General features: G+C 41.4%; 1 protein-coding gene across 2 annotated transcripts in view; it reads right to left on the reverse strand.

Moving 5' to 3' along the window:
* Window positions 1-22,172, reverse strand: part of KLHL32 (kelch like family member 32) — a 69,496-nt gene that overhangs the window by 26,970 nt on the left and 20,354 nt on the right. Inside the window, exons 4-6 of one of the 2 annotated variants that reach the window (XM_082216644.1) lie at window positions 21,178-21,285; window positions 14,739-14,837; window positions 2,798-3,013 (exon numbers count right to left, since the gene is read on the reverse strand). In XM_082216644.1, coding sequence (XP_082072770.1) covers window positions 2,798-3,013; window positions 14,739-14,837; window positions 21,178-21,285 — 423 coding nt within the window. The remainder of the gene's footprint in view (window positions 1-2,797; window positions 3,014-14,738; window positions 14,838-21,177; window positions 21,286-22,172) is intronic. The other variant, XM_082216645.1, reaches the window with a different exon arrangement.

The following is a 22,172-nucleotide window of genomic DNA, read 5'->3' on the forward strand; positions in this document are numbered from 1 at the left end:
GAAAGGAGGAGATACACCATTAAAATTTTGGCCGATGCTTATTGGAAGCTCAGCCAGGGGATGATGCCTTGGGGTGGAATACTAAATCAGAGTTATTCCTGTGCATGCATGCATGTGCATACACAACATGGCTACATATGGCATTGCCAATGTCACACCGATTAACGTGCTATAGTAACCAAAGAGTAATATTCCTCATAAGCTTCTCTAATACATACTCCCCCCCCCAATCATTTGGGCCAATTTCCTCTTCCTTTCCTGGCACCTCCTGCACTGTTGTTGTCCTTTAAGACACGGGATGGGGATTTGTCAAAGTCAATGAGCACTTTATTAAAGGGAGAGTGCTCAGTAATGAACAATTCAGCAATTTAATGAGATTCTGTAGCTCTGTCTCCAGCCTGTATATCAAGTTTCACTTCTATAAAGCACCCTGACACTAATCCTCTGGCATACCCAATCTTCACCCTGGGCAGAATATTAGATTCTTCCATGGTATATTGCATTACCAGTATAACCTTAGCAAAAATGATGAACTTAACTACACTTGAGGCAACAGAGCAGGCCTGATTTGATTTTCCTGTATTGGGTTGACTATGAGGGAATTACTTATTTACTAAGATAAAGCAAAAACAGTTTCTTATTGCCCACTGAAAGCTTGAATTGGCAAATATTTATGTATGTCTTAATTCATTCTGGAGGACCAGGAATGAAATATATATATATATATATTTGCCCACAGCAGTAAAATAGCTTAAATATTCTACGTAACAGCATTAGTAACCGTTAGAGAGGCAATTATGATAACACCTAAAGTGGTCAGTGTACAGTTTGCTGCCACTCAGAAAACAGCACATTAACCGCCGAGGAACACAGTGCTAGCTACAGAATACACACCCTTTTTTTCATGGGAGTTTCCTTTCTGGAAACCTAAAATACACCAAAGAAAACACCTATTGTCGTCCTTCAGTACAGGAAGAGAGACACATTTTATGAAAATACAGGGCTGCATTAGACACCCTGGAACATGGTTAAATGGTTCTCCTGAAGGCACAAATTTTATGCTCACTGCTCAAAAAAGGTATACAAGTGGCGACCATTTTGTGCACATTCAACTGACGTGCAACTGTCTATGTGACAGTCCTTTTGGACCCAGAAGAGCGTAAAATGGGGGGGGGGACAGGGGCAAGGCAGGCTTATGCATGTTCCACCAATGCACACAGGGGGCAGGAATGGAGCCTTTCCCCAAAATAGTCGCCACCTGTACCCACTATTCCATCCTTCTAAAACAACAGTAAAACACCAAGACACTGGCTGGCTACCACCCATCCACTGCTCTAAACACTTGCACAAGTAGCCCTTCCATCTGGCCCAGTTCTGATGTCCTGCTAAACAAGAATGTGTCCCAGTGTCCATTGAGTGTGGGGAAAGATCCTCTCTTTGCAATTTTAATTGTTAGACTCAGATTTTGCCGAGTGATTTTATTGTACTGAACCTTTCAGAATTTTGTCTATATGCCAATAAAAGTTTGAGATTGAATATTCACCCCTCCTTCACCCCTTTGAGAAGGGCAAAGGTGGTTATACTAAGGTGCTGCCAAGTCACTCTGTAAAACGCTCTTCATGCATAGGCCCTATAGAATGTCCTAGTAAGAAGTGCCCACTAGCAAGAAGAGCCTATTGCCATTGTAGCCCAGTTCAGAAACTTGGTGACGCCACACAATTCTCAGGGATAGGATGTGGGGGTGTCCAAGGATCTGCAAATTACTGGAGTTCATGTGGACATACAAATTTCATGAACCAGTCCCTTTATCATCATCATCATTGAGGTTGTTGCTTTAGACCCTGCCCTTCAACAAATTTCCAATAAGCATAAGCTAGTATTGGGAAAATAATACCCTAATGCAAGAGGTGTAAGCTATACTATGTGCTACTGTAGTTTAAGATGCTTACACTAGATTTTCTGGCTTCCATTATATCTATATCTATATTGCATCTCTTCCTTAGCAAAACACATTTCAGGGATGGCACTGCATTTTTGTCTCATTGCAAACCAGATTACACCAGGGGCAGCACAACAGTCTCTCATCTTAATAATTTAGACCACACAATTATGCAACAAAGCAGAGAATGTGATCTCCCAAATGATTTTTTTAAAGATCAAACTAACATATTTTGCAGATATAAAAACCAAGGGTGCAACCCCTCCCAATGTATTAAGAGGTATCCAAAGGATGTAACAGAGGTCACCTTCAGAACACATGGATGGATACTCAGTGCATTAGGACATTACACAAAATAGGCCACCTAGCAGTTCGAAAGCACGTCAAAGTGCAAGTAGATAAATAGGTACCGCTCCAGCTGAAGGTAAACAGCTTTTCCGTGCGCTGCTCTGGTTCACCAGAAGCAGCTTAGTCATGCTGGCCACATGACCCAGAAGTTGTCTGCAGACAAACACCGGCTCCCTCAGCCTGTAGAGTGAGATGTGCATGCAACCCCTGAGTCATCTGCTACTGGACCTTACGGTCAAGGGTACCTTTACCTTTATCCTTGCCCAGCTCTCCCCCACCCGAGGGTTTGGTCATGAAGCATGAGTTCTGCTGGAAGAGCATTCCATTGCACATGGTCACAATTCCTCAGTACACAGCCACAGTCAGATTGTGCGTCAATAATTTTCATCTGTTGCTTCCACGAAAAACGTGATTTGTTCTTAATCATTTTCTTTTCTGTAATGCTCAAGGGTCCACAGTACTAGTCCTCCTACAGTTTAACATACACTTCCACTTATCTTTGCACTTTACCTGCCAAATTTGTTCTTCGCTCAGTGACGTGAGTCGGTCACTCTTCAAGACCTCTCGGATGAGGCAGTATGGTAGCGTCAGGACTTCTTCTGGGTGGTTCTTCTGTAGCTCAGATAGGTGTTTTACCAAGAAGTCAACCACCGCTTTTTCCAGTAAAGTGAGGTTAAATAGGTCAGCAAGTTTATATAGGTCCAAGTAATTAAAGCTATTTAACTCCTGGTCAAATAAAAGCAGAAGAAGAAAAATTAGGAGTACGAAGTTCAAGCAGAACTGAAAAACTCTGCAATGTGTTCAAACACTGCATATTTATGGTATAGAAGAAAACATGGCAATCCAAATTAATCCCAAATAAACCCTACCTTGTTCCCATATGAAATAATGCATTTATCTACAGACAAAGAGAAATTTTAGGGGCTAGAAAGGTACAGTACCAACTTAGGGACTTCTAAACCAACATCTGCTGATTCACAAAAGAACAAATGAGAGACAGATTAGCTAGTGTGTAAATCAATCAAATTTCTTTTGTAACAGGGAAATTTGAGAACAATCTACAACAGCTGTCACACCTTCCTTGGCTTTGGGTGAAGATGATGATTTGAGGGGGTTTACATTAGCAGAAGATCCCTCAGGAAACCTGGTCTTTCTTAGGGTGGTTTAGAACAGAGTTATAGGGGAAGAAATTCCACCTAGTCCCTGAAAGAGAATCCAGAAGATGAAATGGCTCTGTTTCAGAGAAAATATATTAAAAACAATCCACATATGGTATCATGCCCTGATGAGATTTAATGTATCTGCTAGGTACCATGTCCCCAGTTTTGGGAGAGGCCTAGTGCTAGGGTTTGAAGAAGTTATAGCCAGCAGGGCACATATATTCATCTCTGGTGGAGTGCCCACAGTTTTTGAGATTTTGGGATACAATATCCCAATGTCATAACTTGAAAAACAACTCGCTAACATCACTGAAAGTACAAGGCTGAAATGTGATGAAAAAATAATGGATTCAAGTGTTCAGACAATTATCGGTTGATGTTGTTTAAGATGTAAGGTCCTTTGAATAACTAAGATAATGGTGATGAGACCCATAATGAGAAAAAATATGCCATTGCAGTTGCTGAGTCTTTTCTTTTGGCTGGAGTTATTTGTTTGCTGATGTTTCTATTTGATTCAAGTAAATAATTGTGGTTCTCAATATTATTATTTTTAATAATAATTCTCTTATTTCAAAATAAATTTGTGTTTCTTTAACAGTGCACCCCATACAAGGCTTCTGGAAATTCAGGAGAGTTTCAAAAGCAGGTTGGAATCTACCATTCCAAGTTTTAAAAAGATCAAATGGGGAGAGCCCAGTCCTTGGGCTCATCTAATGCCGCTCTTCAAATCCTGGCCAGTGTGAAAAGAAAAATTATTGATATTAGCTATCACAAGCACTCCCCATATTTTCTATACTGGCATGATATACTGTTATCACATTTTATTCTTGCAGTAACCCTGTAGGAAAATCAGGCCACAGTACAGTGACAGGCTGTGTAGACATATGAACCCATGCCTCCCAAGTTCACTGTTCCACACTCACTTCTCTATAACCTATGCTTTCACTCAGTGTTTCTCAAACTTAGGCCCCCAGGTATTGTTGGATTACAACTCCCACCATCCCAAGCTAGCAAGGGATGGTGGGAGTTGTAGTTCTGCTTTTTAACCACTATTTTAACCACTGGGCTGCAGCTATCAGCTACCTCTCTTCTACATATGGTCAGTCTGATAAACAACTTGAATATGGAGCTTTTAAGGATCTCAAACTTTGTCCCACATTATTATTTTAAACAGCACCGAGTCCTTGCCCACTCAGGATACAAGAACTTTAGTTCTGAATTCCACAGCCAAGGAAGCTAAGTATATCAGCCTCCTCCAACAAAATTCACTCCATTGTAATACCAATCACTTCTTCAGCTTAAAATTATACACTGCGATACACTGCTACCCAGCTGATGAAGCTGCATGCCAAAAAATGTCATGCTGAGATTGTGAGATGTATATTACTGATCAGATAACCCACCTTCCAATCAGTGATAGGGCTTTGGAAGCATAATGACATGACAAAAGTACAGGAATTGTCTGCAGGAGTTGAACTTTTTATCTTCTTTTGGTACCCACCCCCCTAAAAATATATTAAGGCAGTTATCTGAAACATAGCAATCTAAACTGCCTCCTTGGAATGCATTTCAAAACAAAAATGTTATAGGAACAGTAGTATTTTTTTAAGACATCTACTAAAAAGTAATTCAGTTCAGAAATGCAGTTATAGTTGTTAGGAGCAATCCAGAACTGACCATAGCTTGTGATAGCAATTTCCACTTTCAAATGCTTTACCATATTATTATTATATATGTTGCATTGAAGTCCAATGAATGTCAACATACACATATGAAAGTCTGGACCATCAAACTATTTGTTTATTGTTCTATATAATGTATACCATCAACATAGCTCTATTCAACTTTTGTGCTTGCCTGCAAATTCAGAGGTACACACTAATGAATAATGTTGACAATCACTGGTTGGCTTCCCCATCCCTGTTTCCTGTTTTGTTACTCCCATAATCTTATATAGGTTTGTGATACTACAGAGAACTCAGGTGGGAGCAGTTTCCTTCAACTTGTCCTCAAGTGTTGCACTAGCCTACCAGACACCCAGATCTCTCTTGTGGGTCAGGCAGATAATTTATAGGCCCACTGCCAATCATCAATTCTCAGTCATCAATGGTAGCCAGGTTTCCTGCAGGCTGCAATAAATTATATCACTATTAGCTATTGGGTACCTTTGTAAGAAAATGGGGCACATTAAACCAAGGAGGAGAATGCCAATACTAAATGTTGCTCTACTGATGCACGTTCAAATGGCACAACCCAGCCAAAGCATGCTTAACCCTACTCATTTCAAACTGGAAAGTGTAAGCCTATACCATATAAAAATAAGTGAGGCTTACAATATTTATCATTGATTGGATTATGCCCTGTTTCTTAATTCAGTGACTGGATCCAGACTTTGGTCCTGCCAGGAAGAGCATTCTCTGAGTGCAATTCTGCTCAGAGTATAGAGCAATATGGAAGGTGATACTTGAGGTTGCAGGGGAAGGGAGGAAATCAAAGTTCCCCACTGCAAGCACTGGTTCAAAATACTTACATGATTAGAAGGAGCTTTTCCCATCTAACACATGCTTTTTATTACTATTTATTCATGCAGTGATTAGCCTGGTTGGTTAAAATGTGATCGAGTGTACATAATTTAATAACACTTTAAACTGGCTGCCATTTTTAACTCCTCTTTATTTTATTGTGATATTGGTTGCTTGTTTATGAATTAGTTCGGAGAGGAGTTGTTCTGAATTTTACTGTTAATTGCCTTAGGCATTTTTTTCAATGGAAAGGTGGAGTATAAATGTAAAGAAGCGAAGCAAAATACTCTAGTGTTTTGCTTCATGAAAATTCTCTCATAGCTTGTTAATGCATGTCAATTCTTTTCAAACTCTGTTTTAAAATTAATTCAATCATCTAGAAGCCTTACTGAAAATATCATAGGAACTTTTACACACGGCTGCAACCCTCTGAACACTTACATTGGGAACATATCATAAAGTTGGAAGGTACTTCATCTAGTCCAACCCACAAGCCAATAAAAAAAATGCAACTAAAATTCAGGGGGGTTTACTTTAAAAAGTAAATGTGAACAAGATTGGGTTGCAGAAAGGTTTAAACCGTGAGTGTGCACTTATTGCATCAGATTAGCAGAACTTTTACAAGAGAGCTTGCAGGATATTTTTCAAAGTGCCCACAACCCTTATAAATGATATATATGAGTCCCGTGAATTTGTATGGCTCACACAGCTGCAAATTATAATGTACCTATGGCTCTCAACATATACACATTACGTATGCCAAAAGAGACACCAACTACAGTGTATAGGAAAATACTCATCAACATTCTATTTTAGTATTATTTCATATCACTTGCTTTTCTTTATACGTTTAAGAAAAGCACTGCATGTGCCACCGAAAGGATGTATGTAAGTAAGAGGCTGATAAATGAGAGTTAATCACAACCAAGTACACAGCAGAGTACAATATACCTCTGTTCCTGTGTGCTGTGCTATAAAAAGAAAAGAAAAACACAAGGAGAACTAAGGGGAGAGACTGCATTTCTTTATGACCTTATTTGACAGATAAACTCCTTAGGGAAATACAATTTATTCAGATTATCAAGACCCTGCTGTGCAAATCTACAATCTGGGAGCACACTACAGAGATCAAAAAATATTTACTTTATTCTGTTGGGTATAAAAGCTTCTAATGAATGCATAATTAAGACAGGAAAAAGTGTATACAGCTTTAGAAATTCCATCGCTCAGCCAAGCCATTAATATCCAAGGCATCATACCCATTTGTTACTCCACCTGCTTTGTTTTTGGATTACAGAATAATTATAAATCAAGGTATTACGTGATTTTCCATCCATATACCGCCAGCCCTTCCTATACACAAACATGATGCACTGAAGGTGATTTTGCCCCTCCCTCCATCAGTTCCAAGATGAAACAATAATTCAATTTAAAATATCAAAAAGTGTATATACTGCAAACTGCCAGCTAGAGGTACAGAGTTTGTATACATATCTGAACAGCAATAAAGAGATGGTTTTATCTTTAACTGGTTGCATTTTATGACAATACATACTGACTAATAAGAAATGGGTAATATACTAAAATTACGTGGAAACCATATATAAAATCCTTTCTACAGAGGTTAACCTCCTCCCCCAAATATACATAAACACATGCAGAGAGAAAGACCGAGCGCACTTGGCAAACCAACGTCCATCCTATATTAAATGCCAGATTTTTATTTGACTATATAATCAAACACTATCTACACCTTAGATTTGGCAGATCAGCATATATATAAGAAAGCCAGTCCCTTTCAAAAGCATTACAATTTCCAGCATTTTATATCATTTGCCACACCATAGCTGTATTAACCCTGCAGAGGCTTAATTGCAAACTCACATCTATTGCAGCATAATATCCACACAGGTAGGCATACTTTCTGCGGCAAAAAGCGACCATGAAGCTCCTCTACAAACCTCATTGACATAAGTAGGATTTATGCAAATATCTCAAGTGTTCTTGGGTATCTTCCATTCATTTCAACTGGTATTTAGGCAGATAAATTCCTAGGAGATCTATCATGTTATTGATAAATAATACAACAATAATGTATCCATCACCTATTAACCAAATCTTCTAGGAAGCACACAGCTTGGATCAAATTATAAAACGAAACATCCAATGAGAGAAAGGAACATTAGCCCAATTCAACATAGGATTAAAAATATTAAAATACGTTAAAAGGCCTGGGTAGACAGAAAGACCATGGCCCAATGCTGACAAGATGTCATTATAGACATTGAGTGGGCCACTCTAGGGAAAGGGGGCACCACTGAAAAGCTGCCCACCCCTAGGGATGCCATAGGTCCAGACATATCCAAAATATTGCAGTTGTCCGCAGTGCCCGGGCAAAAATGGAGAAAAAATTCCGGGAAAATCTGCCCGTGTTGCAGTGCTGTTTTTGCCACACACACCCCCAAAAAAATAGTTCAAATACAGGGTTGTGTTGTTGTTGTTTGCAATTTTGCCCAAAAAACTAAGCTTTTCTGTACAGATTTTCACTATTTTAAATAGGGCAACCCTCCCCATCCCAGATTAGAAGCACCATTTGGGTTCCCAAACTGCCTTTCCCTATATCTCTCCTCCTAAAAATGCCCCCCCCCCCGCTTCTAATCCTAGTCAAGTCATGTGCTTTAATACTAACCATGGTTATCTTTAACTTGGCTTTGCACAATCCCATCATTATCATGAACGTTGTTTCAGATGTTATGCTAATCACAGTTAACTGAAAAGGAGATGAGGAAGGTGGGGTACAGGAGATGGAAAAGAGGAAGTCTGCGTGTCCACAGGAGACTTTTGCTCTCTTTGCTGTGGTTCAGAGATTGAGAGAACCAGTCCTGTCAAAACCATTACTGTTCCCAGTATTTCACACCCTGCGCCACATCTTCCCTGCTAAGTTTCCTTTCCAGATTTGGCACTCTTTGTATGCTCAGGGCTGCAACCAGCAAGGGCTCTCCACATGTGACAATCTGTTTCCGCCCACAGATCCTGCTTTTTTCTTTGAGGCAGGGGTCTTCAGGGTATTTCAAAGCCTTCTTGACTGCAATGGCACAATAGAGCTTTGATGGCCTGCAGATACATTTTAGAACCTTCTTCTTCAGCCTGATTACCCAACTTTAAGACACACTTTCTCTGCTCCCTACCGAGATCCCTGCATTGCGGGGGGTTGGACTAGATGACCCTTGGGTCCCTTCCAACTATATGATTCTACCAACCCAGGGCTTGCCAACAAGAGCAGATTATTCGAATTTCATATGTACTTTTCATTAATTCATTCCAAGTACTGAACATGTGTTCTTATTTTTGTGGTGCAGGTTTCATATTTGAGTGGGGCTTTACTTTATGTAAGCATGAATATATATATATATATATATATAGAGAGAGAGAGAGAGAGAGAGAACAGAAGTCCTAGGGCCCACCTAATAAGTTTCCCACTTTGCTAAAAGCAAAGCAGATTATCACTTCTATTTTAGGCTGCCGAAAAGAATAATCACTCAAAACCCGGCAAGCATCTGACAGACATCTGAAGATGAACTTATTCTTTTCCCATCTTAACCTTTCTCAGTAGCTTTTGGATGAGAAACAAGATTTAAAATATGAAGGCTACTCATTCTTCAGAGATGTCTATTAACATGGATAAAAACCAATTTAAAAATTTTGTGCATGTGGGTGGATAGGACTGGGGAAGCTGAAATAAAATATTCCTCCATTTCTTTCCAAGAGCTAAAAGGGCTACATGCATCTGGTACTCATATTTCCTATTCTCTCACATTAGAGAAGCAAGTCTCCTCTTTCAGGTCACGTATCCCACATAAAAGTGCTAAACTAATGCCGTTTAATGACAAATTAATGTCCATGAATAAAAAATACACCTCTAATAGCATAGAGTAATTTGCCATTACAATATCATCATTGGACATGCCCCTGGTTTAATACGATGTATTTAATTCATAACTTAATGAGTGATATATAAAAAGAGAGAGATGAACCCTGCAATTACATTTATGTGAGTCTGTCACCTTATTTGTAAAACCTTAGAGTCATTTACATTCAAATTAGAACAAATGAGTGATTTCACAAAGTGCAATGATAAATGACCACTGCTGCACAAGACAGGGCTGTATTTCCTGTGAAACCGTTAACAGTTCCCCATTATTTGTTAAAAATTACAATGCATATTGCCCAGTGTTGTGTGAATAATGACTTTTTTACTGATTAGGTCACAAGACTAATATGGAGCAAAATAAATAATTTCTTTTCATTTTTGTTCTTTCTGACGCTTTAATTTATTCAAACAAGTGGGCTTACACTGCCACCTACTGCTTAGTGGTGAGTATTGTGGGGATTCCAGAGTCTTTCAAGACAAAACAAAATACACCCCAATCATCTATAATACCAGTTTTGTTGTTTTAAAACCTGAAACCTTCCCACCCATCCCAAGTCCAGTGAGACTCCCCTCTGCTCAAATGCTGGCTGGTAAATTACAGGACATGTAATATTTGCACGTACCAACCAGTTCCACTTGACAAATGAAACACAAATTAAGTGATAAGATGGATAAATATATATATATATAGTACACGTCATTATCATTCAGCAAATATCTGAATGAATGAAATCAAGCTGCAGTTCCTAGATGGATGTCCAAATGCATGCTTATTGCTTCATGTGTCACACCACCAGCACAGATCAAACATCACAGGCAGTGTGTCTTGTGATTCCCTTCTCCCCTGCCTTTTCAAAATGACAGACAAGCAGGAAAATTGTGTGCTCCATGAAATCTGCCACCTTAAGCAACTGCCACAGGGCAAGACCTACATCACAGTTGCTACCCCTGAACCTAGCACCTTTCAGTCAGCAGATGTTCACAGGTTCAAAAACCAAGTTATGGGGGGAAACAACCTGCCTTTAAAACATTATTTGCCGTGTTGTAAGGACTGCATGAATGCAGACGCTTAACAAAAGCTCCTGCCAGCCCATGTGGATTGTAGCGCAGCACCTTTTGTAAGATTAATTCCCTGCACATGTTAAACTATGAATTAGCCTAACTATATAGACTTTAGTTGTATCATAAACTAAGCCCCAGTGTCTAATCAAGTCTTTCTATCAAGGTAATAAAAGCTCCCGGGAAGAAAAACCACAACACTTTCCAGCACTTCTCCTTGCCTGCCAGTAATAATTCAGATAACAGAATGTAAAAATAGAACATATTGCTGTGATTGTTACTGCTTCTTAATAAAGACAACAGCACTGTATTGAAGAGTCACTCTACTGGACTTCTCTACAGCTGTTGCCATCATAAATTCCTGTCCACATTCTAAGAGGGGCATGGGGCGAAAAGAAATCCTGCAAATCTTTCTAGTCCTTCAATTCAGAAATTCAAGATTAAAACCAAACCCTCAGGAATCCAGCAAACTTCAACACAGTTCAGTGTTGCTTAATTAAAACACTGAGCAACTAATGAGTCGGCAAAAGTTCTAAGGAATTCATGGCATTATATACCTTCCAGTTCCTAATTCTCTGGCCAGCTAGTTGTCTACATTAGCTGTATCCTTGAGATCAACCTTCATACCACATAGAAGACAATGCAGTAATCTAATACATGAACACCTATGGTTAAATTATACCAATCCAAGAATGGTGGTAGCTGTCTTATTAGCTGCAGCTGGTTAAAGGCACCAAGGAACACCTGGGGTTCCAATAACTGGGTCTACAGCAACCTGCTCCTTTAGAAAGAGTGCAGCCCCATCCAGGCCAGTTCCCTGGACCTGTGAATAGTTCACCCAGTTCAGATGTCAGAGTTGGGCATCATAAGCATATTGATCATAAAGGTAAAGGTAAAGGGACCCCTGACCATTAGGTCCAGTTGTGACCGACTCTGGGGTTGCGGCGCTCTTCTTGCTTTACTGGCCAAGGGAGCCAGCGTACAGCTTCTGGGTCATGTGGCCAGCATGACTAACCCACTTCTGGAGAAACTAGAGCAGCGCACGGAAACACTGTTTACCTTCCCGCCGGAGCGGTACCTATTTATCTACTTGCACTTTGACGTGCTTTCGAACTGCTAGGTTGGCAGGAGCTGGGACCGAGCAACGGGAGCTCACCCCGTCGCGGGGATTCGAACCACCAACCTTCTGATCGGCATTCCTAGGCTCTGTGGTTTAACCCACAGCACCACCCGCATCCCTATATTGATCATACCTCACTCCAAATCTCCTAATGACTAATTCCAAATATGATTTGATGTTAAACAGCACTGGAGATAATATGGTGTCCTTCAGCACCTGTAGCTCCAGAGCCAGGGGGGATGAGAAACACTTGTACAACGTTATCTTCAGGATTGGCCACTCTAGTGTCTCCTTCAAGGTGGAAGGCACCACCCCACCCCCACTTAAAAACACCTAGCTCCCCACCTCCAATCTAGCTTCAATCAGCCATGAAAGACAAGGATCAAAGAGGATACGTGGTTGGGTGCATACTTGCAAGCACTTGGCACACGTTGTTGGGATGCAAGAACTGAAACTGACCTCACATTGAAAGGTTTGATGGAGCATTGGAAACCTTACTAGAAGTTGTGTCAACCATGGCATCAAGCTCACTATCAAGGCAGGTGACTGCCCTCAAAACACACAGCAAGGAAATCACAAAGGGTCTCTGAGGTGTCCTGGGTGGGTTCCATCTACCAATATAAGTCTCAAGTGCCCACAGACCACCCTGAAGAGCTCCACTGGGCAATTACTCAATGATCCAATGGAGTAGGCCTGTTTCATTGTTTCCATCACCACTAAGTAGGCACCATTATGTGCTCTAACTCCTGCTTGGTCAACTTTGCAGTGGTACTTTCACCATCTGCTCTAGCAGTCATGCAGCCTATTTAATAGCACATAGCTCCGCAGTATACCAGGGGACAGGATTTACCCCACAGCGTCAGAGAGGACACTATCTCTGATTTCCATACCACCAATGGTATGCATGCTGCAGTGTCTCATGACAACAGTTCCCAACACCACACTACAGTAAACCAACACAGCTGGGAAAGCTGCTGGGCAGTAGGCTAGGTGGTAAACCAGCAAGGCCAGTCCCCAGAAGGAGAAGTCAACTCCTATCCCAGATCCTCTAGTCTATGTTGATGCTGCACAAAGTACCAGACAAGCAAAGCTGGGCAAAATCCACTCCCCCCAGCTCACCCACCCAGGTCTTGGAGATAAACGCCAGATTGGCTCCTTCATCCACTATCAAAACTAGCAGACACATAATGGAAAGGCATCTGAATCTTATCTCTATACATAAAATGCAATACAGAAGCATCAACATTTAGAATGAGAAAACTGGGGTGACTTGATGAAGGTTTAAAAGATCCCAAATGGACAATGTTTTTCTTGAAACCAAGCACAAAATAGTGGCAAGCTTCCAAGCTTTTCAATAGTTTTCATCAGGCAAGATGTTCAGAAGAGTAATGCAACAACAACAATAAAAAGCGTTAGGGTTGGTTAATGTTATTCTAGATTCGCTGTACCCTATACAAACCCTATGGCAAATATAGTGTGTGTGGGGGGGGAGAATCGCCACAAGGGGAAACAGTTATCTCGCCACTTCAAACTGCAGCAATAGATCAGACAAGATGAGTGCCATTGGTTCTACTTCTCTTGCCTTCAACCCAGTAATCTGCAGGCAAAAAGATAGAGGGAAAAGAGCACCCTAAAGCCATAGAAATGATGGGCTGAGACAGCCATTTGCTCATTTTTTGGCAGTCCTGTAAGTAACTTCTATTTTGAAAGAGGGGGGACCATTATATTGCAGAGGGGGTAGCTAATCATTTGTGAAGTTGCAGACACCCACCAGCGAGTGCTCCAGATGCTCTGTGAACCACCTTTCGCAAAGCATTCACTTTTGTGACAAAAACACTAAGAAAAGAACTATTACAATTCAGTGATTCTTTATTTATTTTATGTTTTGCAGAAAAGGAACAGTTTCCAGGTCCCAAAAATGCTGTTTTAAAATGACTTTGCATTCTACGCACCAAAATGTCTTTATCTGAAAAGGTTTGGGTAGATCCCTGTTGTTGAAACAGTGCTCTGCAGGAACCCTGCAATATAGCTGTTTACTTGTACAGAACGTACATAGGCAATATTGACCCTCTTTAGCCTAAAGAATGGAGAGGAAGGTGCACAGATGGAGATAGGAGCAGGGTACTTAAAGCACCACCTAAGCCATGAAGGTCTAAACATAGCACTATGAATTGGACCTCAAAACAGACTGGAAACCAGAGCATTTGGTATAGCACAGGTGAATAATTCTCATAACGTGTATAGATGTACTTGTGTTTATTGCAATTGTTTGAGTGTTTTGATTGTGTTTGTAAGTCAAAATAATAATAATTATGTCCAGTTCCAGTTAGTAATCTAAACAGCAATATCCTGCACTAATGGAAGTGTTTGAACAATCTTCAAAGGCAGCCACATGTGCCACACATTACAGTTGTCTTCTCTGGAGAACACAGGGGCATATACCTGATTTCTGCCTCCCCATCCCCAAAAGAAATCTGTCCTGTACAGATCAAAGGCTAAACAGAAGTCCAGTTCAAAGTCTTAATCAAGGTATTGTGTAGTTATCGCTTCCTGTCATACAGCTGAAGGTGCTCATCCCGACCTCACACATGTAACACAGACTTAAGAATTAAGCTAAGTGCAACCAAATAAAGGGGAGAATCAAGCCCCTTAGCCTTACCTGGATAAGATAGTGAGAACATAAACTAAGCATTTCCAGCAGCTGCAGATGGCTCCCTGCAGCAAGCACATCTTGAATCACACCTGGTTCCAAGAGTACCTATATTGGGGAATAAAGAGAAAGAGAACTTGTAAGGAACTTGTCCTTGAAAGTGCTCTGCAAAATATTCAATGTGATATTTGAAGCTGTCAATTCTTCCAACACTCCAGGTGCATAAAGTTTTGCATTTTGTTTGAAAACCCTTTCAAACAAAAGGTTTAACTACAGTTAAAAAGCAGGCACTGTTGTTTCTCCTCACAACAGACAGGAAGGAGAGAGAAGCACTGCTACTTATTTCTGTAGCCAGCAAATATTATTAAATTACACCTATTAACAACATTTTCCTTACAGCAGATTCATACAACCAATATCCTGAATGGTGCCCACTTATTGCTTTAGCCCATGTTTTCTCAGCAGCTCATGGTGAGGGGAGTCATCGGGCTAATTTGCCTTGCGGAGAAGCTGCCAGATTTGCATACTACTACAAACATATCCCCCTTCATGGATCACTGCCTTGCCGTGGCGAAGGGGCTTGAATAACTCAGAGAAGCTATGAGCTATGCCGTGAAGGGCCACCCAAGATGGACAGGTCATAGTGGAGAGTTTTGACCAAACGTGATCCACCTAGAGCAGGAACTGGCAAGCCACTCCAGTATCCCTGCCAAGAAAACTCCATGGACAAAGACAACATGCACATAAAAGTTATGACACTGGAAGATGAGCCCCTCAGGTCAGAAGGTGTCCAACATGCTACTGAGGAAGAGCGGAGGACGAGTACAAGTAGATTCAGAGCTGATGAAGCGGCTGGGCCAAAGCTGAAAGGTCACTCAGTTGCGGATATGCCTGGAAGCGAAAGGTTTTCCCAGTAGTGATGTATGGAAGTGAGAGCTGGACCATAAAGAAGGCTGATTGCTGAAGAATTGGTGCTTTTGAATTATGGTGCTGGAGGAGACTCTTGAGAGTCCCGTGGACTGCAAGATGATCAAACCTATCTATTCTTAAGGAAATCAGCCCTGAGTGCTCACTGGAAGGACAGATCCTGAAGCTGAGGCTCCAATACATTGGCCACCTCATGAGAAGAGAAGACTCCCTGGAAAAGACCCTGATGTTGGGAAAGATTGAGGGCACAAGGAGAAGGGGATGACAGAGGACGAGATGGTTGCATGAATTTGACCAAACTGTGGGAGGCAGTGGAAGACAGGAGTGCCTGGCGTGCTCTGGTCCATGGGGTCAGGAAGAGTCAGACATGACTAAACGACTAAACAACAACACAAACATATCAACACTGATCACACCGTTACCAAAAGAAGTCAAATATTGTCAATATGTCCACCTTGTGTGCATATTCACTAGAATGTTCAACAGATAACTTATTTGTTTTGTTTATAACTTTGCACAAATGTAGCTACTTTACACTACCACAGAGATATCCCCCATGTTTCTGTCATCTACATGAAGCTTTGCACATTAGCAGTTTTGAGACCTGCAATTGAGCTAGTAAGGACCATAAACAAAACAAACAAACAAACAAACAAACAAACAGAGGGGGGATGTGAACGTAACACATTCCAAGTAATTGTTGTGGGAAATTACAGTCAAACGTTACTGTGCATGAGTGCTTGTTAGTGCATGAAGGAGTTACGACCATAGAGCTCTATTCCTAGATTCAGCTAGGTATTCCCCCTCTTTTCCATGTGGAAATGAAGCTGCTTCCCTTCCTGTTCCTCACTCCTCTCTTCCAGCCATGTAATCCACCAGGACGGATGTATCTAAACGTCATCCAAGTTTAGACTGCATACTTGTAGCTATATTGTGTATTTTGCACCCATGAGTAATCTACTTGTGTTCTCCTTGCTGCTGCATGGAACAATGTGGGAATCAGACCTTTGGATTTAGTAAGTAAAGCTGGGAAAATAAAACCTTCTTCACCTGACACTGTAATATCAGCATAGGTACCAAGTGAGCCTTTCTGGGGAGAAATGCTACAGTTAATGAAATTTTAACACTGACCACAAATGACCTACTGTAACTTAAGAGGGTAGGGCACTGATTCTCAGTGCATGGACAGGTACATTTGGGAAAGGGTTCTTCAGGCCTCTAGATCCCAAGCCATATAAAATCAGCTCTTATGCTTAGAAGAAAACTAACAAGTGAAGCTGTTGCATTCTGCTGCCCATTCTGCCTTAGTACCAGCTAGCGGGGCAAATCTGTGGCTTGTTCAGGCTGCAGGAGACAGCCTGTCTGACTGTCTTGTGTCAGTCACATGCTTGAGAGTGGGGTAGAGACAGGCTGTCATTTAAGTGCTGCGCTGCCACCTCTCTCCCTCTTCTTTTCCTGGCAGCAGCACCCATCACCCTCCCTCCCTGTCTCTCCGTGTGAATTTATGGCTGATCCACCTGTCAGTGGGGTTTTGTTTTGTTTTTGTTTTGCCTATTCCATACTGAATAGCTGGGTGCTAGGTATTAGATGGTCTGCTGTACTGTTAATTCGGCTAATCTGATCTTCAGTTTGGTTGATTTTGGTGGTTCAGGAAGGAAAGTAGTTGCATTTTAGCCTTTGGGCACCTTTCTGGGTGATGGGCTGCCCCCAAGGCTTACACTCTGGGCTCTGCATCGCTGTGGTAGGATAAGGGCCTTGAGGCTAAACTGCTTCATCTGACCAAAGCTATGGGGCCTTGAGTGGGTGGGGATGGAGCAGCACAGGCATTCCTACTCACCGTCATGGGGTGACCTGGGAATGTGAGGCAGGCTTGACAACCTTGCCTCCCCTTCCTGCAGGCAGGAGTTTTGGTCTCCCCAGTGACTGCTGTTGTTCAGGTTCAGGTTTGCTCCTGCAATAATGTTTTCCCTCAACAAGGTTTTTTATGGGTTTTACTCTTAACTGAAGTGCCCCTAGTTCAACCCAGCTTCTGTGTCTGTCTCTCTATTCAGTGATCAGGTCACAAATATATCACAAGTGCCAGGGAGGAACCAGACAGCTGTGTTCTGAACTAGAAGAAGTTTATGAGATGTCAAAGGAATCCCTGCACTGTGGTAACCTACCTGGAATTAACAGCCTATGGATCATTCTGATAAGCTATCTCTGTCCTGGAGAAGTTGATGCTCAGGGGTAGTCAACATGGTGCCTTTTCAGATGTTACTGGACTCTCATCAGCCCTGGCCATTGGCCATACCAGCTGGTGCTGATAGAAGTTGGGAGACCAAAACACTCTGGAAGGAACCACGATGGCTACTTCTGTTGTAGCTGGTGCACTAGGTTTAGCTGGCAAAAGGCATAACATTCAACAGGGGCTTTCAGTATCAAGGTGGCTCAGTCACTCCCCAACTGCAAGCCTGATCTTTTAAGGCTGATCTTTGGTCAAATGCAGCAGCCATCAACAGTACCTCATGAAAAGTACTAGATAAACAAACTTAGATCAAGTTAAGAAAACAACCAGCTAAATATAAAAGGACTGCATTAAATATTATGCAGTGACTGCTAAAAAGCTAAAGACAGATTCAAAACATAACCTGACATCATAACTTAATACGGTGGTACCTCTAGTTATGAACTTGATTCGTTCTGGAGGTCCGTTCTTAACCTGAAACTGTTCTTACCTAGAGGCGTGCTTTCACTAATGGGGCCTCTTGCTGCCGCTGCGTTGCCAGCACACGATTTCCGTTCTCATCCTGGGGCAAAGTTCTCAACTCAAGATAACTCTTCCAGGTTAGTGGAGTTTGTAACCTGAAGTGTTTGTGACCTGAGGCATTTGTAACTCGAGGTACCACTGTATACACTTTAAAACATGATCTAATAGCTCTAGACAGTATCTTAAATATAATTGCTAAAAATTATTATATAATTCATAGGGAGATGACTATTTTTGTATTGAGAATTTCCCATAACCTTACAAGTGTGTCTGACAACCATTTCTAATGAACACTGCTTCTGCTGAACAGAAATAATGAAGTATTTCCACACAGATTTCCTGTTCCCATTTTAATATCCAATCCTGCAACACCAGCTGTTTTCACTAGAGGTCTCAAGAAACCCACTTTATACAGAAAAGGAACGTTCTACTTTCCTGCTGTTTAAAGAAATAAATGAAACTGAGAAATAACAGAACACATATTTTAAGGAGATTGAATGTATTAGCTATAGAATCAAAGTATTATCTATCTGATGAATTGTTTCACATACAACACAATCCAACATGGTTTACTAACTCCTTGTAAGATGATGAACCAGAGGGCTGACTCACAACAAATGAGCAAGTCTCCTATAGCATACCAAGCACTGCACTCTGTGGGGCATTAACAGGGGTCATTTACATTATCCTATAGCCGTCTACTCAGCAGTATGTCCTGTAGAGTTTTTTGGGACTTGCTATCCTTTGGCACTCCAAATGTTGCTGAACTGCAACTCCCATCATCCCTGGCCACTGGGCCATGCTTGCTGTGGCTGATGGGAGTTGTAGTTCAGCAACACTGGAAGGCCAAAGGTTCCCCACATCTGTTGTATTGGATTGTAGTCTTCTCTCTCTCATCCTTCCTACATACCTCCCATGTCATCACTATTCCATCCTGGTAAGAAACCTGTCAGAGAAGTTAGGCTGAAAGAAAGTGACTGGCCCAAGATCATCCAGTGAACTTTATAGCTGAGTATGGATTTGAATGTGTTTCCCAATGCTGAGACTGTCTTCATTTAGCTATCTGCAGAGGACCTGTAATATATAGCTCAGTTGGTTAGAGCATGGTGCTGATGATTCTGAAGTTGCAGGTTTGATTCCCATAAGGGACAGCTACATAGTCCTCTATTACAGAGGGATGAACTAGATGATCCTCGAGTCCCTTCCAATTTGATGATTCTAAGTACCTATAAAGTTCACGTACGTAGGGCCAGCCCTAGACTAAAGTGCACCCCAATTGAGTATTTATTAAGCTCTGGCTACACAGACCTTTAAAGCCCTAACCTGTGCCTAGAAATGTGGCACAAATGGAAGTCTGGATGAGCCCTAACTCTCAAAAAGCCAGCTGGCCAGACCACTGTCCATTTGCAAGTTACAATATGACAGCATTTTCAGGTGGCTTCCTCAGCATGTTTGGTATTTCAATCAATATGCATAAACTCACTCCTCTGCATGTCCTGTTAAATTTAGAATGGCTTTACCTCCAGGTAAAGTTAATGAAGACGGGGCTACAGAATGGCTTCATCATCATCAAAACAAGAACAAAACATATCTTGGAAAAGAACAAGGATAATAAATAAGGCATCCCCTTTTCCCTTCCCCTGGTTGAGACAGAAGAGTAGGATATTGGACCGTACACGGCTCAGGTTTGCTTTGAGCAAAGAGTTATAATTTTTTCATCTCAGTGAGGGCTGTTGTGAAAAGAGCTTTCTATTTACTGGTGGGAGTGGTAGGCACTGGAAATTCTGTTTCAGAAAGAAAATATCCTATTCCCTTGGTAATACTGTACTGATGGACCAAAACCTATTGTGACTAAGACTTTTCAGAGCAGTGTGTAGGAGGCACATGCACAAATCCAATTATTTGCTAACAGCATTTCTGCCTTACGCCCACGCAATACTTTGAAATCTTCACCATTAACACTTCAATGGTTTTGAGTCGCCTCATGGGCACACAGGCTTCTCACTGCTCTGACAGCAGCTACTAACATTTGAAAGAGCTGTCTCTCAGGGAAGGCATTCCAGCAAATGTAGAAAAACCTCCTGGGCTCTTGGCACACATGGTTAAAATAATACAATACATATCCCTAACAAACAGTGTCTTTTAAAAGGCACAACTCCAGTTGATTACATGGGACTGCACATTTCACTTATGTTAAAATGTGCTCAAGGTGAGTATGATTATAACTGAATTTTTCAAAGGCCAGCCTGTTTCACTTAGCCCTTAATTCCCAAATATCTGAAAGACTGTATTTCCCTACAGACCCCCCTGAGTATTAAGATTTTAAATGTGATGTGGAAGGGGAGATTATTCAGTTGTCTTTGTTCTTATTTTTACTGGTCTCCCTATCATCCAGATACTGCTATCTCAGCTGCATCTGAAAATCACATCAGTTTCTAAAGTGCTTTGCAATGTGGCATAAAGGACTGCTCTTTTAGAGTCCCCTGTAGACAGAAATAGAAAGCTGTGCAGTTCTTTCGATCCTGGCCAATGTGTTTTTACATCCTCCCTGAAAGTGTGATGTTGATCTGGAACTGAAATGCAAACCTGTTGGAGAAACTGGACATGGAGGAAGGGTTCAATCTCCTTCATGAGCATAAATCACCCCATGCATGAGATAAGCCAACAGGTGCAAGGCCAGCCAAGCCAGTTGCCATGGTAACATCCCAGTGCCGTCTATTCTAATGTGACCCCGTCTGTTTTATATGCCTGTTAAGGATTTTAGTACTATACCTGTCCAGTGTACGCGAAGTCCAGAGCTTGCTTTAAACCTATGCTTGTGATGCCATGTAAATTCACCTCATCTGCACCACTTTCAACCATACAAAGGCTGAACATCGCCTAAGAAAAGAAAAGAAAAAATTGTCTACATTACATTGATCAAACTTGGATTTCCTATTAAAGATAAGGGACTTTTGTTGCTGCTTTGCTGTTCCCTAATTAAGATAGCTAGTAATACTGCAGTCATTAATCAGTATGCAATTTATTCCAAAAGTAATTTATACTGGTTTAATTTCATAACCAGATATACGTGACAAGCCTGTGATCTTTCAGAAAAACTACTGTGTTTGGACCCTTCCAACTGAAAAGCAATATCCTGCTCCCCCCCAACACCCTCCAAATCACTCCTGTGGTCTTAGGCAAGTCTCCCTCCATCTCTCAACACCCTACCCCAACCATCAGTAAGAGGATAACAAAACAATACTGCAGCAAGCATTTTTACTCCCATCCTTCGGTTAAATAGAGTAAGACTTGTAAAAGGGCCATTGTGGGCATACAACCCACAGCTGCTGCACATACAGACCCATGTGAGATCCTTAGGCTCCCTGCTGGATTGCAAACCTTCTAGCAGCTCCCTGCACTCCCACAGACAATCACATGGGAGTAGGGAGGGCCCTGCACATTTTAAGAGTTCTGCAGAAGAGAACATTTCAGCAGATGTAGGTGAAATGCAAGCTGCATCTACTGAAACCCCCTCTTCTGTTCAGCTATAAAAAGGTGCAGGAGCCCAGCCCTCACTTTTTTATTCAGCCACCCTAAATGGGCACTCCTGGCAACATGAATTAGTGACAGAAGCATTTAAAAGTCTTAACAATTACAACTACACTATGTAACCAATTTACAACTGTACTGCAAATAGTAGTTACTAATTAAATTCCATGCCGTTTAAGCCTGAATGGAAACACCGTGATTATTTTTATTTGCAGCATAAAATAGAAGATACAGGC

The sequence above is a fragment of the Podarcis vaucheri genome (assembly GCF_965113315.1).
Source record: "Podarcis vaucheri genome assembly, chromosome: 3".
Lineage (NCBI taxonomy): Eukaryota > Metazoa > Chordata > Lepidosauria > Squamata > Lacertidae > Podarcis > Podarcis vaucheri.